This window comes from Anoplopoma fimbria, chromosome 19 (assembly GCF_027596085.1).
Source record: "Anoplopoma fimbria isolate UVic2021 breed Golden Eagle Sablefish chromosome 19, Afim_UVic_2022, whole genome shotgun sequence".
Taxonomy (NCBI): domain Eukaryota; kingdom Metazoa; phylum Chordata; class Actinopteri; order Perciformes; family Anoplopomatidae; genus Anoplopoma; species Anoplopoma fimbria.
In genome coordinates, this window is record NC_072467.1 from 22117018 (window position 1) to 22135365 (window position 18348).

The 18348-nt window shown below is 39.1% G+C and overlaps 2 protein-coding genes across 2 annotated transcripts; both read right to left on the reverse strand.

The window, feature by feature from the left end:
- Positions 1-589: 589 nt before the first annotated feature.
- Positions 590-10546, reverse strand: LOC129108360 (uncharacterized oxidoreductase YjmC-like). The gene is made up of 11 exons (XM_054620143.1): positions 10387-10546; positions 5937-6085; positions 4914-5102; positions 4479-4540; positions 4287-4340; positions 4086-4184; positions 3668-3803; positions 3020-3138; positions 2195-2290; positions 1916-2026; positions 590-1380 (listed from the first exon to the last, which is right to left on the reverse strand). Exons 1-11 carry the CDS (start codon positions 10392-10394, stop codon positions 1315-1317), a joined length of 1089 nt encoding a protein of 362 aa, XP_054476118.1. The 5' UTR covers positions 10395-10546; the 3' UTR covers positions 590-1314.
- Positions 10547-16547: 6001 nt separating this feature from the next.
- On the reverse strand, positions 16548-18097 carry ifitm5 (interferon induced transmembrane protein 5). The gene is made up of 2 exons (XM_054620836.1): positions 17891-18097; positions 16548-16769 (listed from the first exon to the last, which is right to left on the reverse strand). Exons 1-2 carry the CDS (start codon positions 18095-18097, stop codon positions 16548-16550), a joined length of 429 nt encoding a protein of 142 aa, XP_054476811.1.
- Positions 18098-18348: the final 251 nt, after the last annotated feature.

Consider the following 18348-nt stretch of genomic DNA (forward strand, 5'->3'; position numbering starts at 1 on the left):
GCCTTCCTTGGGAGGTGTTTCAGGCACGTCCAGTGGGGAGGAGACCTCGGGGAAGACCCAGGACTAGGTGGAGAGATTATATCTCAACACTGGCCTGGGAACGCCTCGGGATCCCCCGTCAGAGTTGGTCAATGTGGCCCGGGAAAGGGAAGTCTGGGGCCCCCTGCTTGAGCTGCTCCCCCGCGACCCGACCCCGGATAAGCGGACGAAAATGAGATGAGATTCCTAATGAGCACAATGAATAATGTACTTAGAGAGGACCAATACTCACCGACCAGGCAAGGGGGGCATTAATCAGAGAGGCAATGAAGAGAGCAAAAACAACCCTGAGGGAGCTGGAAAGCTCCACAGCAGAGATGGAGTATCTGTCCACAGGAACAGTTTAAGCCGTAAACTCCACAGAGCTGGGCCCAAGTGGCCAGAAAAAAGCCAGTGCATCAAGTAAAGAAAAAATATTGTCTTTAGATTAATACATATGCACACAGCACTTTCAGTTTTTTCAAGTTTTTTCATTTGACCTTTTTTAAGGTTTGTGTAGGTTCATTATTAATAAAAAACAAACACTTTAATTACAGGTAGTAATGCAACAATATAAGAATACTTTGGGTGGGTACTTTTGCAAGTCACCGTAAACATTTAAATGAAGGAAAACATGATAATAACAGCAATACATTAATGGATACATATTTCAGAGAATGTCCATAAATTACATGAGGCATTTCAGAAAAAAAAGTTTGGGTTTGTAAGGCTTTTATTGAATAAGGCACATAAGAATTGTGTGTAAATGATGTTAGAGTAAAAAGGGGATTTGAACTTTATAAAGTAGCAAAACATTCTCATGGTCATTTTTGAATTCAGTATCAAATAAAATGTTCTTGTGCATCATACAGTTGCCTGATTACATCACAGTAACAAACTTGCACTGCATTATAACTGCAACAAAGTAAAACAGCTCACCAACAGGGAATGACCCAACTGCTGAGTTAGTGACAACAAACCACAATGGTTATAACTTTTCTTTCTCAAACTTTGGACAAAGAATGCTTACATTTTGCAGTCAGAGTTAAAGCATCATGAAGACAAATTAACATTTGGATGCAATTGTTTCACGCTATTTTCCTTGTTATGGTACAAAAGTGTTGGTTATTATACATTTTTTTATTATTAAAACTTGGAATAACTTTTAAAATGAATAAAATTGAGACGTCAACATGTATAATGTACGCGAACAAGGTTCGATTCCCAAGTTGCTGAATGTGAACTTCATGAGCATAAGTTGCCGATTTCCAACGCTGAGAATCTCGACTTGACCGGCTAATTGGAGATGACTTTGTCACATGGCAGCAGAGGGCTGACGTTGACTTTCTTGGCACATTCGTTCTGCAGAAGAAAAAAAATCAAAAATGGAGTAGAGTCAGCCTTCAAGCATTAGTTGGATTTTGGGATATACGCTTGTTCCCTCAATGAGAGTGGGTGGAGAAGATTGAGTCTCTTCTCTTCGGTTAATTAAAAGCTACAACTAGCAGCCAATAAAATCAACATACTAGTCTTGTGACAGTCTATTTTGTGACAGTCTATTTCTGTGCGAGATGACACATAGTAGCTTCTTAAAGTCTTGTTGTTAAGGTTGACAGACAAGGAAATTAATGTGACGGGCCGAGGAACAGTTCGGCTCTTAATGCTAACCAGTTGCTGCTCGTAGCTTTATATTAAGGATACAGATATGAGAGTAGTATCAATCTCCTCATCAAGAAAGTGAACAAGCGTATTAGACAAAACAATGGTTTGTTAAAAATATAAAAGAGAAGTGATAGATAACATCTTTCAGTCACTATACACTCCATATGTTCACAAAGCTGGAATTAATTCATTTTTCTAAATGTTTCAGATGACCACTTCATTTTGCAGCTTTTACCATGTAGTTGATGACATTGATGTGGTAGGGGATACCGCCCATTTCCTCACACTTCTTCATGTTTATCCTCTCTGGATCTCCAGCAGTCAAAACGGGACTGCCAGATTCAGCCTGAGACAAACAACAGCAACCGTCAAGTAAATCTCAAAGCAATTAACATGCTTTGTTTCATTTTCTTTTAAAATAATAAGACTAAGCGGGTTGCAAAAATTTGACATCATGTTCATATTTTTCTACTAATTAGTCTGTATTAACATGGCAGCAGAAGGATCTACTCACAGGGTCCAACCCTCTATGGATGGACAGAAGGTCGGACATCCTGTCGCCGAACCCGGGAGCAAAGTTCTCTGGGTTAATCGCCACGAAACACTGACCCTGAAAATAGAAAAACCGGGAATGAGAACATTGTGAACTGACCCAAATCAAGGAGTAAAGACAGCCACGATTTGACATAAAACTGTTGGCTTCAGACTCATTGATTGTGCTGATCGTTAAGATGACAGCGGCTGTCCAAGACAGCGTTTCTGCACGTCAAAACCTGGGTCTCAAAAGAATGTCATATTTCTTGGCTGTTTTTAACTGAATGTTTATCCTTTTAAACAGCTATTTCTGTCAAATATCAAGTCAAGAATTGTATTTAATCAGCAGTATGGGGATGTTTACTTAATCATCCTGCTGCTTAATTAAGTGGCAATAATTGCAAAAGTAAGATGTTTGTTAGGGAAACTGCTCAGTCACAAGCTTCAACTCAAGGTGGTTTAGACACTTTGACTAGCGGAACATGACCCATCTACATTATCAAATCTGTTGGATATATTATAACTGTTAGCAGCCAAACTTGAAACTGCAAAACAACAAAGGTTCTGTCCACATTAAAATGGATAAATGTGGCTCCTCACAACATTTAATTGTGTGCAAGTAAGAATTATTATCCACTTTAGATATAAAAATGCAGCTATGAGTTACGGGCAAATCATTTTCAACCCATTTCTCAATTTACTGATGATAAGACAAGGGGTCAAGTATTTTTAAAAACCGGGTTATACATTTAAAAATATGTTTTGCTGAAACACAACACAAGCCACAAATAGATAAATAACGTACCAGGTTGGCAACACGGTCTGTTACTTTCCACGTGCGGATGTGTTTGCTGTACTCGGCACCGGCCAAGATACCACAGAAAACCTCCACCATCATTCCCAGACCATAGCCTTTGTACCCTCCTGAGGACAACGACACAGACACACAAACTTCATTCATTTCTTTTTTTCACTCCTACATACTCAAACTGAGACCTACGAGGGCCATATGGTAGAAAACAAATATGTCAAAATGTGTATACAAGAATCTCTCTCTCTCACTCTCTCTCTCTCTACAAATATGTAAACTTAAAGGGGAATTTTTTGGGGAGATGAGCTCAAACGTGCTCTGACAAAAATGAAACCCCTGATATGAGTCGGCCCTGGGATCTTCAGTTTGACAAAGTTTTGCAAGTAAATGATAGCACAGGTTTCAAATTTCTGTGAAAGTAGTGGAACACCAAGTACCATTTTTACAGCAGTGTTTGTATGAGAAAATGTAAAATTCCTCCTTAATTGTTAAATTATACGTGAGTGTAGGGTAAGAGGAGGAGGATTATTTCAACAGCTGAATGTGAGAAAAATGTCTAAAATCTAACTGCAGACATAACATGAATATTTTATTTTAATGACAAAATAAAATGCTCCAGACTTTAATCAGCTGGTTTCTGACCTGTGGCTTCATTTCCGCCAATGGGCACCAGTCCTCCTCCGCTAAGAACTCTCTTAGGGTCGGTGGTCAGCTTGCCCTGGGCGTCACAGCCCCAGCCCTCAGGGATGGTGTCTCCACGCCGCTCATGGAGCTCCACCTGAAGAAAACATAGAGACATTAGACTTTTAAAAGTATTAAATACATTTGTATACATTTTAATGGGCCTCCTAAATGCTTATTTGTTCAGTGGTTCCAAAGATTGTGCTTCTGCAACTCCAGCTAGTTACAGAAAAAACTGGTGATGCATTTATGTCCAAATCAATCAAGTTATTGTATAACTCAAACTCAGAACTGACCTGTGCCATGACCAACCAATGCAAAAATCTATTTTCACTTTAGATATGTCTTTGATGGTTTATGAGTATAAACCTAGTCTTACCTTTCCAAGTGCTACTGCTGATGTGGCCATATCCAGAACAAAGCTGTCTCCATCTTTAGCAGGAGCTGCCATGCTGATGGGGTTGGTGCCCAAAGTGCACTACAAAGAGCAGGTTGACGGTATTAGAGTGAGACAGAGAGGCTGTTTCTGGCATGAAATACAGTTTTAATTGTAGTATATATGTATATATAATATTTTTACCTCTTTTCCACGTGTGGGAACCACCAGTGGGGACGTGTTGGTAAACGACATGCCCTGTAATGGACAGATTATTATTAGACATACACTTAAAACCATTTGGGGATAAAAACAGCACATTCACCTCCATTATTTAATTAAAGACATTTTGTTTAAATTAAATTCATTAAAAAGGCAGATTAACCTTTCACTCACAATCATGTTTTCCTTCAGAGCTTGCATTGCATAGTATCCAGCGATACCGTAATGGTTGGAACCTGAGACAGTACAGTGCCATACAGTAAACATGTTTAGTCATTGTTTTAATTCTCAAAATTTGTAGACCACTTTAGTGAAGTAAAATTATTCTTTAATGAAAAGTCATTTTACAGCGAAAACCTATTTAATAAGTATATTTTTCTCTCTAAACTTACTACACTTTGTAGTGGTATTAGTTTTTTCTTCTCCCACGATTAATTGACTGTTAAGTGAGCCAAAAACGTAACGCATAAACATGTTTATTACGCAGGTGAACTTTGGCTTAATCCAAATTAATCTGATATCTCTGTGCCGCAGTTATGGCCTTTGACACTTTTCACTCATTCATCTACCAGCAATAACGGCAACTGTTATCAGCATGCTCGGACTCACCATGTGCCACCACCCAGCCGATGCCAGCCTCTTTTGCCTTCTTAATGGCCAGTTTCATGCAGAAGTTTCCCACTACAGGACCCAGGAGGTTCTTCCCATCCACCAGTGCTGTGGCTGCACTCTCCTTCTCCACCACCGGCTCACCGTCCTTGGCACAGATTCCTGTCTGGACGTCCTTTACGTACATGTCTGGCAAAAAAAAAGGTACAAAGACAAAAAGCACAAATGACAACCATATTTAAATACAGACACAAAAACCTCCAAAGTGGAAGGCAGACCGAGAGATTTGTTTTAATACGCAGACCTATCTTTTTCAAATAGATTCCTGGTATATTATAGTGCATAAAATGTAACTCTTAAGGATGCAAAATAGCATTTGTGAAAACTGTTTTTCATTTTGCGTATAATGCCGAATATATTCTCGCTTATAAAAAGGAGCTCTATGCAGAATTTAGAGCAAATCTATGATTGGGGGATTGTCTCCACACAGCTCTCTACAAGGGTTAAATATGTGTACTCAGTCAGAAATTGACTCGAACGCTTTGTTTAAAAAAAGAAAGTTTATCTCAGAATGCTTTCACTAGTGAGCTGTTGCTTCAGGATTTTAAACCGAAACAACATGGCAGCTGGTTTCTTAACTTTTTCCCCCAAATGCTACAAAAATAGTTCACCGTGATGCATTTTTGAAAACACTAGAGGTGAAAAATAAGCCGACAGCAGTTAGTTTAAACGTTTTTGGAGAGTTTCCAGAGGCAGCAAGTTGCGCTGGATTCCCCTGATATGCACAGAGTAGCCAAGACCTCAACCTCAACGGTTCGTTTCTCAAAATGCAAAAAGGCGATACCAGAATCCATTGCACAGCTGTTTACAAGAACAATGAACGGGAAGTGTGGAAAAGCAGATCCTGTTGCCAACATCATAAATGTCACAAATTACCAACTTCTTTCTTCCTTACCACTATAAATTTTGCCACCACCTTTAAATCAAACATGCAGACGATAAACATTTTCAGCGCCCACTGACCCATTCTGTTGAGTCCATGGCTGTAGTGGCCCCTGTGGTCCCCTTCCACCAGCACCTCGGCCAGGCTGCGGGCATGATGCGGCTGGGTGCCCACGCTAGTCATACACCTCTCGATGAAGCCTTGCACCTCCGACTTTTTAATGAGACATCTGCAGAGAGGAAACAATTCATAATCTCATGATAATATCCCTAAATATGCATATGTTTTCAACCAATTAGTCTGATTCTTGTGTTGACAGTGCACATGTTAAAATAACAACATTATTTTTATTGCCAGATATTGCATTTTGAAGTATTGAGTAACACATTAAAACAGGATGATAAAGCTCTTTTTAAATAAATAGATTTTGAAGCAACCAGTCAAAATAATGGAAGTGTAACATCATTAGATTGTTGTTGTAATTGGTTAATGAGTATGACAATAGGCTGTATCTTCTCATTCCTCCTGAAATAATGGAGTTGCAAATCAGCAATGACTTTGGTAATCCAGAGCCAGAAAAAAAATAAAAAATTGAATCAACAACGATGTTTGGCTGGTGTTTGTTCTGTTCTTGAAACCAACATTTGTATGAAACAGGAAAGAGCAGATAGTCTACATTTAGGCCTGAAAGGCAACTGTAACCTATTGCAATGCTGTCTATACATGTTCCATACAAAAGTCCTTTTTTTGCTCCACATTTTATAGGTTTTGACAGAATGCCAGCCTGAGGCTATTTCAAAGTTTGAAGTCCATCGTTGCAGAAGTGATTGCACAACCTGTAACCACGTAGATGATGTCGGTCATTACACTAAAGGTACGCTGGCATTCAACTATGTTGTTACTACACACAGAGAAATGCTGTAAACCAAACTGTTACCTCACTGTCATCTTTACAAAGCAATTCTGAGCTGTGTGAATAGAACAACCGGCAGGACTTCATGTACCAGATTATGTTTTGAAATAACTGTCTCTCTCCACGGAGTGTCACGCTATAAACAGTGGAACCTCTGTCGCAGTTTAAGTCACGTGCATGAAAACCCCTCAGGGAGCTGCAATAACAACACCATAGGTTTAACAGTGAGAAAGATGTGTTGAATACTTTAGGGTGGGAACTGACTAAGTCTTTGTATTAACTAAAGTGGTCACTGAAACTTAGATTATTGATTTTCATTCCATTCATTTTAAGATCAAACTTTTAGAAATTGTCCCTTTTCACTTCCTTCACTGTCACATGCTTGACTAAATACATGACGAAATAAAAAGCACATGGTCCCTCGAATCAGCTCCAGATTGAAATAGTTCATCACCCGTGTGGCACATTAAGATTGTTGAATGGAATAGAAACTGCAGAAAATTGTACAAGAGGCAAACATTTCAAAACTAAATGCTGGGCACGGTAACAAGGACAAAAAGAAAAAAGACAATGTTGCAATGTTCATCTAAAAGATTGTTACAGGGTGAAGTTCAGACGTTCTTTTCTGTGAGCGGTTAGTATGTATGTCATGTAAAAAAACAGGACGTTCTTTTACTTGTATTCTCTGTAAATTCATTCCCAGGTAAGAGACAACTTTAACTATTATAATGATGTCTTCCAAACAAACTAGTTGACAGCAAAAGTATTTTTCAAGATGTTGAATAATAAATGTAATAACTCACTGTGGTGAGACATGTTTGGACGACTAATAGTCGCTTTGGATAAAAGCGTCTGCTAAATGACTGTAATGTAATGTAATAAAAGACCAGATTAATGATAAAATCATGTTATTATTGACAGAGCACCTCACAGTGTTTTTTTAGTCTGCATGCTGAAAGCATTAGGTTTTACTTCCTTCCTTCTCCATTATCCTTCCATTCTCTACTCCTTCCCTCGTTTCCTTTATTGTTCTTTGAGGTATTCAGTGGTAAGAGAAAGGAACGTTTGGGAACGCTTGATAATTGAGTCCAGATTTGGGCTGTGGGGGAACTGGGTCGTCCTCATGTTTGAATGATTCTCAGTTCCTTTCCAAAATAACAGTGCGTTATGTACAAAAGGCTCTGCTCAAAAAGCAATAACTGATGCAAGTCAGCAATTCTTCTGCGATTCTTCTGCACCTCAGAGAGTTGGGTCGGTGTTTAATAAATGATTATTCCCCTTTCAACTTAACTTTAAATGAAGTAATTGCCTAAACCACAGCATAGGATCCACTATCAAACCTCCTGTTATAGTATCTGGTTATAGTAATAGTGAGATCATCGGACTATGAGACAAACAACTCACGTTCACACATTCAGACTTAAAAACAGCAAGAACTCCAAAACAACATATTTGAATTCATGAAACTTGTCTTGAATAAACTTTCCAGCTTTATTAGGTAATGAAGTCCACCTTTACAGCTCCTCTAAAGCTCACTAATCAACACATTATCTTCTTTTTTTTAAACTGCACACAAAATTGTAAAATGTAAAACCAAAAATATGTGGTTTCACCATTGCCATTTCTTGGCTGGAACCAGTAACCTCCTGGTTTCTCTGCTGGTTTCTCCCTAGTTTCTATACTAAGATAAGCTAAGCGGCTGCTGGCTCCAGCTGCATTTTTAGCCAGCCACACAGATGTGAGAGGGGTATAAATCATCTCATAACTCTCGCCAAGAGAAAGCGTAGGTTAAGAGATTTACTTGCTGTGTTTTTGTTAACAATGATATTGCAGAAACCTCAAACTCATCGTGCGGGATTATTAATAAACAGCATGCATTTCTGGTGCAACACAATGTTTCTCATGCAAACCTTTAGCGAATCTGGACTATTTCATGGGTCAAATCTCTCCCCTCGTTGACCTTGTTGACATTCTACTGCGGGCCCTGCTCCTTGTGTGGACACTCACAAACCATTACTCACAGAGGTATAATAGCGATAACATCTGCAGGGAGGCTGGACTTGGTTAGGGATAGGGGGATGAAACACATAGCAGCCCTAATGAAAACCAGAATGGGGCCCATCCAAGTATGGGGGAGGTCTCAGTGGAAACTTATGCAATGTCTTATGCAAGAAAGAAGTTAAAACCCTTCATACAATTTCCGAGAAATCAGGAAGGAGTAACAGATAAGAGGACAACTCTGACCAGGGCTGCATGATGGAAGTTTGACAACTTCCTGATGTCCACTACCAAAGAAAGTATTATCAGCGACTGTCGGCATGTCCCAAGGTCACACTGAGGGCCCCATAATGTTTGTTTTGGCGCTATAAGAAGTTAAAGCTATTACTAATTGCATTTCATATACAGCTTAAAAAGTTGCCATTGTCTATGCAATCACATAATTCAACTTAGAAGAAATACAGATGCACATATTCAGGCTTGACTGAATTCTTTGTGGACAGTGTACACAGTGTAAGGATAAAGAGGGCGGTGCCTCCTTTACTGTTCATGTTACAAGTATAATGGGACATGCATGTGTCTAAGAAGAGGTCAAAACTCTCCTAAAGGACAAACATGTGAAAAAACAATGGAAGAAGCTCCACATAACAATAACTCTTGATGCATTTATCAACTGCTTCAACATCTTTAGAGACAATGCACCATAAAACATGTCACCTCAAGCAGGAACGGTATTTGAGAATCCTCTTGAATGTGTGCAGGAGGATTAGTAATTGTATGCTTACTGTTGAGTGTTTATTTAACAATATGGAATGAACTAGACAGGACTACAAGGGAAACCACTGGTCTAGAGGCTTTAAAACGTAAACTGAAGTCTGGACACAAGTAAGGATTATCTTATCGTATCTTATCTTAAGTAGACTTAATCGACAGACTGTGCACAAACATCTGCATTCCTTTGCTTTGACGAAGCCTTCATTTAAAAAGTGCACATGAATAAAATAAAAAGCACATAACAAGTCAATTAAATAGTTTTTACTGCTCTTTAAAAGTTTAAAATCTGCACATGAAAGAGAAAAATATCTGTTTTGCAAAAAACATGGAGTAAATGAACACAAACTGCTCCAAAATAAGGGTCAAACAATGCACTTTATTCCTAGTGAAAACTTGTCAAGGGAACTTTGCCAACTTTCTTTTTAGTCCGACTTTGTAAAGGTCACTGCTGACGACCGAAAGTTAGAAAAAAAAAAAAAAAAAAAACAGCTACAATGTCTTTTTTGTTACTCATGGCCAAGAGGGAGAAATATTCAGGACATTTGCTTCAGCAGAAGCAGCAGTACCACACCAGACATATGCTCGATCACATGTGTGCATTCAACAACTTCCTCAAGTAAAAGTACAAATAAAGTGAAAGCAATGTTAATGCATAACCAATGCACCCATGTTAATATAATACAAAATGTTTAAATCCACTTCCTTGAGGCCCACTTCAGCTTCAGTCTTATGAATGAGACCATCAATTAATAGTTATTTTGTCAACAGCCTGTCATGTGCGTGGGTGCGATCGTTGACTGACTCTATTGTCCTTGATCTCCTTGGACACGGGTTCGAGTCCTCACCTGGTCATGTTGACTGTCCTGCTTTGTGCTGACCCAGGTCGATGGTTAATCGTCGCTCCTGGCTCCGGTTCTGGTGATCTGCTGATGCTCGATGGATCAACGGAGACAACGGACAACTTCCTCTTCAAGCCCTACAGAGTTAGGAAACGCCCAGCCCGTTTTGAGAGCTAGTAAATCTATTATATGCATGTGGGCGTGCTGCAGGAGAGGTGGTGCTGAGGGAGTTCTCTCTGCACGACATCACACAGGCCTGACTGTTCTGGCGTTTTGACTCAAGGTCGCAAGGCTCCTCCAGGCGTTACATAAATTGTGCATTTGGATGCTTGAGTGATTGACATGATAGGTAGACTGCCTATCATGTCAATCAAAGAAAAATCCTCACAAGGACGCCTACTGTACATTATCAAAAAGGATCTGCTTAATTTTTAATATAAAACCACAAGGGGAACTCTACTTACCCCCTTATCTTTGGTGTGAAGTACAACTGCATTGGTTATACCTTATTAGATAATTAGTTATAAAATAAATACATAATAAAAGCTCACGTACAGCAATTCGTTATCCTACACAATACCTGAATCAAACCTACAGGACTTCTACTCATGATAAATATGTGATTTTCCATTAACTTAAGGGACTTTTTTGTAAAAAATAAAATAAAATAAAAAAATACAAGATATGCTGGCTGCAGAATATGCAAGAAAGAAAACATGATACAACTTGTGGTTGAATCTCTATTTGTAGTCCTTCACAGTCAATGATTCAGTCTGTTTGAGAAGCAAGCAAAGTCACTGGTGCCGGTTGTAACCAATGGGAGCATGGCTTCAGGCTAAGGTGTAGTCAGTTATGCAAGAGACAGGCAGGGAAAGGGGACGCACAAAACCGAGGGTTGAATCAAGCCTGAAACTGAACACCAACATACAGTAGATAAGCATTCACAAAGAGTTACCTTTCAGTTATTTATGCTTTTGTTTCTTATGTTTTGTTGTTGTTTACAATAAGCGTTTCCCCTACATTGTTTTCTTACTTATTTTCAAAATTCTGCTGCCTGGCCATTTACAGAAAACTAGTGACAGACCAAAGTGGAAGAAGTACTCAGATTCTTTACTTAAGTACAAGTAGCAATACGACACTGGAGAAATAACTTACTTTAAGAGTCCTTCATTAAACATTTCTACTTTATTTATAAGTAAAAGAACAAGAGGTCAAGCATCAACATATACTGAAACTACCTAAAGCAAAGGTTGACTACTTATCATGCAGAATGGTCCATTTCAGAATAATGCATGTCATTTACTGGATTATAAAAGTGGGGTTCATTTTAGTTTCTTTATATTTCATACCGTAAATATACGGCAGTGTGTGAATTTTCCCTCTGTAATAAAAAAAAGTGTTATCTTACATAATATTACACAAAAATGCATTTCTTGATCCTATTCTGTGTCATTCATTTAAACCTTCAAAGTAACTATTAACTTAAGTTATTACATATATTAAGTTGGGTAAAAAGAACAACATTTTCCTGTGAGATGTAGGGAAGTAAAAGTATGAAGTAAAGAAATAAAGTAACCTCGAAATTGTACTCAAGTAAAGCAATTGAGAAAATGTACTTTGTTTCTTTCCCCCGCTGTTATCTTCACAATTTATGACTGGTCTTTAATCAATGTCTTTCTCACACAGAGGCTTATATTAACAGTAACATTATCCAAGGTTATGTAACCTCACATATTCTCAACAGAGAAGCTCTGGCACTTTATTGGGCTTAAGAAATCTGATAAGAACATTTTGTGCTTTTTTCACTGTTTTTGAGAGGCTGCCAATATGATACATAACTGATTTTGAAATGTATGTATTCATTTGTATTATACATAGTCCTTAAAATCATATGTTATTTTAAGCGTGTTAATGTAGAACAGTGTTGGTGCCTTTCTTTGAAGTCCAGCAAGCAACAAAGGGCTTGTAAGTCTGGCCGTTCAGCTCTATTAGATGTACACATAAACATGCTGTGCAGACATTTTCCTCTCCACTTGGCAGGAACAAGATAGTATAAACAAAATAAATCTCAGATTTTAGTACTGTGGAAGCTCACATTTGGCATTAAAGTAGTGGCAGTAGACCATATCTGTTTGTTTTTCCAGATTGTTAAGATGCAGGTTGGTTAATGATAAAGTTTCATTTGAACTTAACTTGCCCTTAGCACAGGGACAAAGGGCTTGGAAACCCATCCTGGGAAACCGGTTAAACTATTATACTACACACCCATTTTTAGAAGAAATCAAATTACACCTATTTTAGAATGCACTGAACTATGAAGAAAGCCCTTTCTGTCAGTACATGTCAGTCTGTCTGTATGTCTGTATGTCTGTATGTGTTTATGTCCTTGCATATCTCAACAGCTGTTCATCCGATCATACGTATTTCTCCTTTGTTTCATGTGCTTTTCCCATGTGAGCAATACTGAATTTTACCTGTCTAGGGCTTGATATTTACTTATAACACTAATAACGTTACCATCAGAATAGTACCTCAGCCCTAAATTCCTATTTTCTGCTCCAAGGAATTCTATCTTCCCAGGTTGTTGAGACAGAAGATGATTGGCCTCCATTTATGTGGCATTTAACTGGGTATCACCTATCTGATATAAATTATATAAAAGTACTGGGATCATGAATCATCCACTGTTGTAAATGTCAGCATATCTAAACAGGAACTGTTTAAACAAAGGCCTTAAAGCAAACTTTGATACTATTGTGAGGAGAGATTAGAATGTCTGTGTTCATCCGTGTGTGTGTGTGTGTGTGTGTGTGTGTGTGTGTGTGTGTGTGTGTGTGTGTGTGTGTGTGTGTGTGTGTGTGTGTGTGTGTGTGTGTGTGTGTGTGTGTGTGTGTGTGCACAGTATATTTAAGTGGATGAACGCTTTAATGCATGTGTTTACATGTGCAGGTCTGTGCAGGTCTGTATGTTTCCAACTGGCAGTTCTGACCAGAATGCCATTATTGGATGTTTTTGGATCCTCAGAGTATAAATTCATATATTTCTGAGGACCCCATGACCTTTGCTGTAATGCCACAATTAGGTCAATATATCCCTTTTTTCATAGGGAATGTCAAAGTCTAGCTTGTAGATGGCCATTGATTTTAACTGAGCACATTAATAAACCCTTCGGATACTCAAAGAACTCTCCTCTTGCACCACCTTGTGTGCAGTTTCAGCTTTGTACACAAGATACACTGTCATGATCTAATAGGTGTTACAGGTAAGGCTCAAAGAATGTCAGCAGTCTGTTCCGTTCAACACTGTACTGTGGGGTGCAATATAAGTTGCAGCCTCCAGGGGGCTTTTATGCTATTGCTTGGGCTTAGGGCTGTTATCATAGTGTTGATTGTGGTTTTTGGAATGGTTCAAAGTTTGGTCAGAAAAGTGCTTTTTGCTGGTTTCAGTACTAGTATACTAATAACAACCAAGTGATGGAAAAGGACATTTTACCAAGATTTATTGTGCTTGAGATTAAATCAATAAGGATTGTGACACAATATTTGGTTAGTGTTAGAATTAAAGAAACTAAAGGAACAGCATGTAGCATTTAGGAGGATCTTTTATGTAGATATTAAATATAATATTGGTTTTTTTCTGCATTGTAAAATCCACTGAAATTAAGATTCATTGTGTTTGAGGAGTGGCAGTCGGTTGCAATCTGTAACCTCTCAGCTAGATGACGCCAGATCCTACACACTGCACCTTAAAGGATGTTTTAAAAACATGTTAGTTTAAATTTCATTAAATTATACATTATTAACACAATCCTTGAAAATGTTGATTGTTTATTTATCATTAACATCATAAAAATGTATCTTGATGAGACCAAAAAGTGAACCACCTGCTTGAACATTTGTTAAAACTCCTTTTCCTGATTAAGTTTAGGTTAGGGTTAAAGTTAGGCCTGTTTGAGTTAAGGTCGGAAGGTTTGTTGAACCTGATTTGTGTCATATGAAGCGTATATGTCCTTTCTACATGTCTTCCTCCTGCTTCCTCAGGCCTCAGCTGTGTAGCGAACAGCTCCCAAAAAAGAGCAGCGAGAAGTTAGCGCCCCCTCCCTCCGCAGTGCCAGCTCCTAGCCTGTAATTCTCCACGGCTCAGCCATCTGTAAGCGTTTCTCTCTGACCACAGGAGAAAGAAATAGTTAGTTGGAAGCTAGAGGCTGTGATTTGGGTGCGTATATATAACGTTGCGAGCAAAGGAGAGGCTGCTAATATGATGGGAGGTCTGGAGGAGCAGGACACCCAAGTCATCAAAGACGAGGGGCGAGGAACGGGAGGACAAGTGGAGCAGCAGGTTTGGTCACAGAATGTGTATTTAACATGCAAGTAAAATGATGATTAATCCTCTGTAATCACATCTTCCTTGATTTGCATGACTGCCCACCTGTCAAATTGTTTTTGAATCCTTTAATTTAATAATAAAAATACAAGCAATTCTGTCCAATGCAGTGTTTTGCATTTTCTGGTGTATTATTTAAAAAAATCTATGGGATCTAGCATGCAATATCTGGTGCCTTTGGAAGCCTGAACTCTGGCAGTTTTAATTGCTTTATAAGCATTAGTTCTGTGGTTTTGCAGTACAACATACATCTGTGATGATGAACCTTTCCTGTGGCACTAACCATCCAGAAGAAGGCTAGTATAAATTGGCAAGTCTTTCACAAAACGTGCGCCATTTCATCTGCAACAATTCCTCAGACTGAGAGCAGATAGAATGGAAATGATCTGGTCCTTCTGCAGGGTCCCACATTGCTGCTTACTCCTGTGTAGTGGTCAGTCTGGGCGGCGCTGCCTTACAACCAAGGGCACACTCAAACAGTTTCCTAAAACGGGACGTTCTGTATATAGTTGGTACAGCAGCAGGCTCACAGCTGGGATGAAAAAAACCATGCCTTGCCCAATCCCTCAGATCCACCACAGAATCAAACCTAAACCCAAAATGATTTATTAAAATCAGGTGTATGGGCAGCAGTGAAAATGAAACAGCCATCTGAAGGAACATCTCTTCATCCTGGTGCTCATTAGCTGAGGATGGATCTGAAAAAGAGCAAGACTTTGGAAAATTGTTTGTCGATATTTTGATAAAGTAAGTAAAAGCATCATGTGAAAGAGAAAAAAAAAAGGCTGTTTGTTTTTAAATGAAATACTGAGTTAACAGTACCTGGTTTATTTAGCTCACTCACAAACTGTCAGCAATAGGTTGATGTAAAATAAGAACACTTAACACAACAAAATACTACTAGAAATACATGAATAATAACCAAAACAGATGTATGCTGTCACAAAATGTAAAAAGCTGCTGAAAGAAGACAAATAAGCGACAATGGGAGGTGAATGTTGATTATCCTTTGTCATCATCGTGACATTCATACTTTGGCTCCACAGTCCTCTGTTCTCTCTGCTCTTTCTACCCTGACTAAATATAATTTCAGCTGTCATCACAATTTCCTTTCAACATAAATACAATAAATAATAACGAAATGACCCAGAGTAGCTGCTTGTTTAATCTCTTAGCCTTTTCACTCTGTTTGATCCCCTCTTTTCCATTTCAGGCTGTTCGGTCTTTGATCAATCCATTTCTACTGACCGTGTCTGACTGGCTGAATTCCTTTTAACACTGATATTACTATTAGGAATGCACCAATATTAATATCCAACAGCACTCACAATAAAAATACTGATTAGTTCTGGAGTATCAAAGTATCAAACCGTTGTGTCGCTTTCACTTAACAACATAAACGTGTACCATTAGTTTTAGATCACCAAACCATTACTTTTATCTTTTATCCATATTTCTTTATAGGTGTAACTCTTTGATACTAGTTGAATGTCCTGTTTTATTCTTTTATATGCCGGGATTTTTGATACCAGCATTAATACTGGTGCATCCCAAAGATGACATTCTTGTTATTCACAAACAGAGTCTTACTTTTTTTATCCCACCATTTAGGATTAATTTATGCGAAGCAGATTCAGGCCCATCACACATGTCCTGATTTTCAGGTAGATTTCCTTTATCGCTTGGCTTAGATTGGCTCAAAAAACTGTTAGGAGCGATTATGTCAGCCCTCATCTGCTTAATCCAACCAAATATAATTATAATTGTTATTTCACTCCCTTTATCTACCAGCTGAACAGTTTCATGAAGCTTTGGAAGCCGTCCTCTCCGAAGAAGTCGAAGGAGCCCTCTGAAGTGCCCAGGTGGACGAGCAGGAGGACGAGCAGGACGACAGCCAGAAGTGGAATCAGCATGTTCCAGCCGGCTGCCAGGATGTTGTACCACTTGGCCTTGTCTGAACACTCCTGGGCCAGCTGCAGGTTTCCTTGAGTCTTCTGGTCCCTGGCCTACATAGAGGCACACACACACACACACACACACACACACACACACAGAAGTCAGTCTTAAAAATTAATCTTTCATGATAGCTTCAAGACTGTTGGAAGCACAAAAGCTTTTACTTTACGGTCTGTAATTCATGAGAGGAAGCAGGAACATGTGTATCATAATGTTCAGGCGTGACTTTGTTTACAGCCAGTTCATCGCAGCTTGTCCCATAATTCCCAGTTTTTCCACATCAAGCGCAGGTTCAAGGCTGAGCAAGGGTGGAGTGATATGAAATCCTTGAGCTGCCTCTAAGTGTATCCGTATATTTCGGAACGGAGTCTTTCCAGAGCGCTCTCTAATTTCCCATGAGTACTTGCCCATTAAGAAGATGCCAATTACGCCATTTTTAACTCCCCAGACGAGCAGCCAGTCACTGTCTTTAATTTGAGTGCTGAGCCAATACGGGGCCTGTGATTCAGAGTTGCGCCCTATACAGACAGATGAAAGATTTTTTTTTTTAAAGACTTAAATAAAGGGTATTCACACCCTTTTGTGGTGAGTTTTTCAGAAACCTTTTTTATTCAGGTAGTCGTATAGTTTGTCCAATCCTGCTTTTGCACATGGCATTTTCATGGGTCTTTGAGTTGTCTTTAAGTGGGAAAAGCTTTTGTTTTGGTTTACATTCTTGTTTCTCCACAGCCCATTCCTGTGGTAACGGGTATACCAACTCTCTACTGTCTCCCATCTGACCTCGAACAATAACAGCTCTCTACAATGTATGAAACATTTGCGTTTACATGGTGCAACACATGATACATTTTTGCTTGTTTTCATGGTATGACTCTGAATTTAGCAATGCAAAATATTTAGAAATACTTTTTAAGTTAAGTTAATATCAAAGAGGCATATAAATCTATTTTTACAGGACAGTGAACAATAGCTTGACCCTTGTGTTGTTGGATTTGGCTGAAAAACCCATCACTAGAGAGAATCCTTCAGTCATTGCTTCAGTCATTCTATCCTCTTCCTTTTAACACATCAGTTACTTTCTTGCTTGATTCATCAAAATGGTCTTGAAAAATGAAACTTACAAGTTATGTGTGACACAAACAATAAACAAAAAAAAAGCACAAGATCTCACCTTGATGGAGTAGACGAGAGCCATGAATCCCAGGCAGCAGAAGTTAACGTACAAGGTGTTGCACAGTGACCAGACCAGATAGTCCCGAGGAGGATTCTTTCCAGAGTTGTCCATGTTCACCACGGTGGATCCAGCCGGCTTACGGGCCGACTTACAGTTGGTGAGCGGGGTGCAGTCCGAGGGGAAGTTGTACGAATGGTTGTCCATGGTTAGCGTTTAGACTGAAGATCCTCTTCTGGGGGTGAATAGGTAGGTTTGCAAACTGGCGAGCCTTCCAGAAGCTTTTGCACGGTCCTGGAAAGTAGTTGCCCCCTCCTTTATGAGATGACTTATAAAGGCCCATGAAGAGGGAGGTGACCGGGCGAGGACGCATGGGCAGGGTCCTTTAATATACAGCAGGTCTGTCATTATGTGGTCAGGCCCAAGAGAGACTGAAATAGAGATAGAGAGACACAGAA

Excerpts from the sequence above, each read along its gene's own strand:
- LOC129108360 (XM_054620143.1), bottom strand. Across the intron at positions 2,027-2,194 it reads TCCATAGAGGGTTGGACCCT|GCTGAATCTGGCAGTCCCGT; the intron begins GTGAGTAGATCC and ends TGTTTGTCTCAG. Across the intron at positions 1,381-1,915 it reads TCAATGTCATCAACTACATG|AACGAATGTGCCAAGAAAGT; the intron begins GTAAAAGCTGCA and ends TTTCTTCTGCAG.
- ifitm5 (XM_054620836.1), bottom strand. The coding sequence starts at position 18,097 with ATGGACAACCATTCGTACAACTTCCCCTCGGACTGCACCCCGCTCACC. Across the intron at positions 16,770-17,890 it reads CTCTCGTCTACTCCATCAAG|GCCAGGGACCAGAAGACTCA; the intron begins GTGAGATCTTGT and ends GCCTCTATGTAG.